The sequence below is a fragment of the Erinaceus europaeus genome, chromosome 1 (assembly GCF_950295315.1).
Source record: "Erinaceus europaeus chromosome 1, mEriEur2.1, whole genome shotgun sequence".
In the NCBI taxonomy this organism is placed as follows: Eukaryota; Metazoa; Chordata; class Mammalia; order Eulipotyphla; family Erinaceidae; genus Erinaceus; species Erinaceus europaeus.
The window spans coordinates 33,666,467-33,672,466 of NC_080162.1; the positions used below are offsets into that span (position 1 = coordinate 33,666,467).

At 55.6% G+C, this 6,000-nt stretch overlaps 1 protein-coding gene across 1 annotated transcript in view; it reads right to left on the reverse strand.

Moving 5' to 3' along the window:
* Positions 1-4,514, reverse strand: part of CDH4 (cadherin 4) — a 572,130-nt gene extending 567,616 nt beyond the window's left edge. Inside the window, exons 1-2 of the mRNA XM_060180138.1 lie at positions 4,155-4,514; positions 2,075-2,186 (exon numbers count right to left, since the gene is read on the reverse strand). Of these exons, the coding sequence (XP_060036121.1) occupies positions 2,075-2,186; positions 4,155-4,211 (169 nt within the window). The 5' untranslated portion in view covers positions 4,212-4,514. The remainder of the gene's footprint in view (positions 1-2,074; positions 2,187-4,154) is intronic.
* Between the last annotated feature and the right edge of the window lie 1,486 nt (positions 4,515-6,000).

The window sequence follows — 6,000 nt, forward strand, 5'->3', positions numbered from 1 at the left end:
AGGGACCAGGTGGTGGTGCACCCTGGAGAGCATTCACATCACCTTGCACATGGACTGTCAAGCCCCCACTCCCCACCTGCAGACGGGAAGCTTCAATGAGCAGTGGGGCAGTGTTGTAGGTGTCCCCCTGTCTCTCTCCCTCTCTTTCTCCCCCTCCCCTCTCAATTTCTATCTGTCCTATCAAATAAAAAAAAAATTAAGAACTAAAAAGAAGAGAGTACAACAGTGAAAACAGTCTGGTGCAGGGGGTGCCATGGACTGGAGCCCAGCCCTTGGGAAGGAAGAGCACAGCCCCGGTCCTTGGGGACACCTAAGAGTCTCTCCTCCACCAAGGCCAGGTCTCATCTTAGGTATACATATGGTGACAGTGAGGTATACACCAGTAAACCCTAGAAGCAGGTTCAAGTTCACCTACAATGGTAGCATGTTGCTGCTCATTGGGTCAAGACTATCTGTTTGGAGGGGCCAGGACAACACCTGACCTCCAAGTACAGCTTTCCCATTACATATGCCAAGAGTAGGGGTTGCAGCAAAGACTTGCAAGCCCAGGGCACCCTGGAAGGCAGAACATTCACTCAAATCCTAAAAGGATGAGACTGTTGTCCACCTCCATAGCAGTCAGCACTCATCACTACTAGCACAGAAACATTTTTGTTTTCCTTTGATTCTTGAGTAAAAACAGATAGTCCAATACCATGCCATGTTCAGTTCCCTTCCCAGGACAGGCACACGATGGTGCTTCACTGAGTGTGCCCTGTTATGGGTTAATAGTGAGTTTCCAGGAATCTTCCATGCTGTCTCTACAGACACTCAAGCTATCAACAGTCCCTGAGTTCTACCCTTTTAGCTAAGATATACATGGTGAAATAAACAGCACATCTTTGTGACACACTTATCAGATTCATCTGCTTCAACCACACACCACTTTGCATCTAGGCTGACTGTCCAAGTATGTTTGGAGGGGGAGGAAATTCACTAGTAGGGATTCATCAATGAAAGTAGCAATAGCATCATGCACCTGTTTTAGCAGTCAATTCAGATGATCACAAATGCCAAATGCGTAAGAAAAGTTGAACTTAGTACAAAAATAAAAATCTGGATTCTTAGAGTGGAACATAAACAAGGTAAATCAACAAGCCTCGGGGAGGAGGGACGTATAATCTAAACATCACCCTACTGTCTGTGTCTGTCTGTTCTTGAACACAAAGAGCTCCACCTCCCAGAGCTTCTTTGTCCTCTCTTAAAACACCAAACTGGCAAAAGAGTCTGCTTTCTGAGGGTTATTTAGCAGTGGGTGCTGAAATGAAGCTTTGATGCTTTATCTAAAGTTCTTTCACTCCATCACATTGAAAGTGGTTAAAAGATGCTACTGCTGGGAAACCTGGGCAGAATGGAAAGCATAGCCAAAGCTTACTATGTGCCTTTGAAAGCTCAGGAAAGGAAGAACTGATTTATTCCCCCTCCCATGCAAATATAAAATTTAATTAGTTTGTCTTGAAAAGGAAGCAGATCAATATGCAGAATGATCTATTGTCATGCGAGTTTTGAAGCTTTCTCTGACTTCCCCATCACAAATGTGGATATAATCCTGCAATTACGATAAAGCTAATTGGTGGCTTGCTCCTGTATGTGTGTTTTCTGTGTTGTCAGTGGGGCAGTAATGAAAATGAATGCCACATTTTCGAACAGAACGTCTGTGGGCTTATTTACCGCATTTCCAACAACACCGTCTGCCTTATCATGCATCTCAATGCCTGGATAATTTAAGAAGCCAGCATTTCATACATAAAAATACTTAGTAAGAAAGTCACTCTCTGCCCATTATTTGGGTGACGTTGCAGCCGAATTCCAATTTGTTGCCCAGGAAATGATTCAATGCACTAAAAAAATGACAGGGGTTCTGAATCATTCACCTGTGCACAAATGCCTTTAGATCTACTCTTCTGTACAGCACTGACCTCACTCCACCATCTTACAGAGCACAGCTCAGACAGCCTAGCCCAGCCTGGCCTTGTCCATCAACAGAGTGTGGAGGCCACTCACGTCCACCCCTCTGTGCCATGCACCACTCTACCTTTGAGTAGTTTCTCTCCTTCTAGGATGTTTTGGGAGATTACCGCTGTGTAATCCTCTTCAGAGAATCCAGTCTTGCAAGCCTCCCTGGCAGTAAGATCCCCATTATGGGCCTGAAAAGGGAGAGGAGAAAGGTAAGAGGAAATGAAAGTTCATGGAAATTGAATCCAGCCCAAGTAGAACAGAGGGTGGCTGCAGAGACAAGGGCTCTGACTTTGACGGAAAGGGACCCACACCACCCAGAAAGAACAGTGACTGCTTCTGGGGTCTCAGAGGACTCAGCGCAATGTTGACCTGGAGACTCAGGAGTGCCCCAGGGGGCAAGGCCACTATCACTGGGACTGGGGCAAGGGGAGTGACTCAGGGGGTTCCAAAGACAGCAGACAGTTCAATCTCCCCAGACCCATTTCACCCTTCTGCCCAGGTGAGAGGCTTTGGGTGGGTGGGGGGCTGCCCAGCAGGTTGCTGTCACCAGGAAGAAAGGAAGGAGAGGGTCAAGCAGGCATAGTAACTAAGACTCCATGGTCCCCAGGAGGCTACAGTGCAGGCTGAGTGAGGAGGGTCTCTCCTCCACTTTCTAGGACACCTGCCACCCCTTGGAGCCTGATTTCCAGCCCCACCAGGTAAGAGTTCTCCTAACTGACCAGTTCACCCAGATGGGTGAATTCTAGTCCTTCTGAGTCCTTGCTCTTTTTGTCCTGCTGGGAAGCCAGTGACCCTAGGCAACAGGAGGTGCAAGCAAGTAAGCCCCCTCTCCAGGCCTCTGAGGGTGGGAGCTACAGTTTATCTGGGAGTCTGCCCATAAGAGGAAGAGGACACCAGTGGCACCAGGCTCTTGATGAACACAGACAGCCCAGGGGACAGCTGACACCAGTGCCTGCTCACCACAGCCATGACTTTGGTTATGGACATGAAAACAGCAGACTTGAAGCCCCTCCTCTCAAAAGCACGGGGGGGGGGGGGGGTGTGTGTGTGAGAAGGAGGGTGAGCAGGTGATTCCTTGGGGGTAAGTTCCAAACCAGGGCTTCATTCCTGGGGAGCACAGCTCCAAATAGCATTTTAGGCTGGGGGAGGCCAAAGTTGGTCAGCAAAGTTTCGACCTGTCTTGGGGTGGGGGTGGAGAGGTGTTGAGAACAGATCCTATGCTACAAGAGCTAACAGGGGGCCTCAGGCAGCAAGCACTTGTTTATTTCAAAGACCCGCAACAGTCCCGGGGAGGAGGCCCCTGGAGGAGGCAGCGAGGCCAATCGGCCACGAAAGGGGGATCCAGCAACTCCCGCGGCCCTTCCAACAGCATCCAGGGACGCCCCCAGAAGCAGCCCAATACACAGCCCCCGCGGGCCCTACAACCAGATGGACGCGGAGCGAGTTCGGGACGAAGCTCGCAGGTGCCAGGACTGCGCTCCAGGCTGCTGCCTCATCTTGCGCCCCCATCGGGCGCCGGGCACTGCTGGCCGCTGTGAGTAGTGAAGGCTCCGCCAAAGTCCAGCTCCCTCCAGTCACGCCGGGCGGCGAGGGTGCCCCGCGGAGCACCTCCTCCTCCGCATCCACCCAGCGACTGTCCCAGCCTACACCCGGAGGACCTCGGTGGAGCTGCGCCGGAACCCCCCAGCTTGCGGACAGGGACAGTCGGACCCGGTGCCTTCAGCACCCCGACTCCTGGCCGGCTGCCGCCGCGCTCCCCTCGCCCGCCGCCCGGACCCGGGCTGAGCTCGCCAACTCCGGAGGCGCGGGGCTCCCGGCGGTGGGGAGCGCGCGCGTTCCGCCAGCGGGCAGCTGACCGGGCGCTGGCGGGCGGCGGGCGAGCTCCGGACAGCGGCGCTGGCTCGGGGCGGGGAGGGACCCCTGGGGTCCCGCTGCAGAAAGGCCCCCGGGCTGCCACCCACACTGGACCGCGCCCGGGACGCCGCCCTCCACTGCCCTGGCGGCTCCCTGGCCCCCGCCGGCCGCGGGCGGCTCCGCAGAGCGCGGGAGTCTGCTGGGTGCAGCGAGCGCCGGCGGGGCTCTCGGGGAGCCGCGGGGCCGAGGGAGCCGTGCCGCCCAGGGCTTCCGAGAGGCCGGGGCGGGCGGCGACAACTTACCCGGAGCGCGGCTGAGATGGAGAGCAGCACGAGGAGCACCTCGGAGCCCGCGGTCATCTTCCCCGCTGCGCCGCTCCCGGCGCCCGCAGCCCGGCGCCCGCAGCCCGCTTCCCTCTGGCCACCGCTCCGATGGGCGCCGCAGCCGCCGCTTCCCGGGCGGGCCCAGCGCCTCCAGTCCGCCGCGCCCGCCGCCCAGGCTCCGGGAGCCAGGCCAAGTCTGGCCGGCGGCGCGCTCCCTCGGGCCGGTGCGTCTGCTGCCCGCCGGCCACGCAGCCGCCGGCGCCTCTGTTCCGCGCGCTCCGAACAGCAGGTGAAGCCGCGCGGCGGCCCCACCGAGGCCCCGCCCCCCGCCCGGCCCCGCGCTCCCCCGCGCCCGCCCGGCCTGACGCGGGCCTTAAAGGCGCCGCGTGCCGCGCCCCTCCCGCAGCCCTGCAGCCCCGCAGCCCCGCAGCCCCGCAGCCCCGCAGCCCCGCAACCCCGCGGAAGACTGGAGTCCAAGTCTGCCAAAGAAGCGGTCACACGGGCTGACAGCAGAAACGGGGAATGGGGCAACTAGGCGCGGGTGTCCCCGCCCCTAAATCCTGGCAGCCGCTTCTTGGGGACTCCCAGATAGCTTGGTCCAACTTCCTGCTCAGACCCTAGCTGGATAGGAGGGACACATCCATCTTTCCTTCCTTGCAGGTGTCTTCCTATCTCCCTACCTGCTTACCCTACCCCACCCCCAGGACCTGGAATCATATTGGCCCCCAACAGTAAATCTTGAGAGGCTAGCAGATTAGAGAGATGAGGATGTACATGCACACCGCCCTGCTCCGCCCCAAAGTCCAGATTCTGCACCTTGGCTCCTGTTAAGGATGGAGGACCAGACTAATTTCTGTGTGCACACCGAAACACACTGTTAGGCCTGAGAAGCCAAGAAAGAAATTAGAGGCCTGAGGGAAGGCAGGCAGACATTCCCTGACAGAGGAGCTGTCAGAATATCAGCCCCACAGGTCAGGCCAGCTCCATTTGCTCTGCTCTGGTGATTTCTGAGCTGGGAGAGTGGGGCTTGGGGCGGAGGAGTAGTTCTTTGGGGGGGGGGGTAGTTTTTTGAGGGATCACTAGCTTGAAAAGTGAGTAAATGTTCTCTTTCAGTGTGGAGATGTGAAGAAAAGAGGTTTTGTTTGCTGCGATATTTCAAATTTTCTTTGTCTTGGTTTGAAGGAGCTCTATGTCCAGAATGCATTAGTTCTGGTTTAAGAAATCTGCTGCCAAGGAGGGAAAGAAGACTGAATGAAAAGGTTGGCGCCCAAGGTCAAAGTCAGCTGGACCAGGAGAGCAGAAAAGCTTAGAGTGGTCTTTCCTCTCACCCTCACACAAACACCTGTGCAGGGTGGCCTGCATGTTAGCACAGCAGGGTAGAAGATTTTAGAGGCAGGGTAGACTCTGTCTGCAAGTGGAAGCTTGGTGCAGTTTCTCACCTATCTGCTAACTGCAGTTAGTAAAAACATCTGCACTACCTGCTCTTAGCCCACCCAGTCCCTCCTCTAGTCCCAGTTCCAGCCTGGGAACAGGAACAGCTTACCCACCCCCTGACTAGGTGTGCCCAGTTCATTATGCTCAGACTGATTCAAGATGCTGTGTAGTTAGGGAGGTCTCTTGGACAAATCACTTGAAATCCACACTAGAGAGAATTCTAGGACTTGTGCTCACATTTCTGAAAGACTACGTTCTGCTCCCCTATGTTCTCAGGTTGCTTCCTGCCCAGAGCTTGAAGAGGATGCCTCAGCTTCCTTGTCACTGTGCTGGAATGGCCATCATGGGTTGTGCCTTTGTCTTCAGAAGGGCTGAGTGGGACCCAAACTGT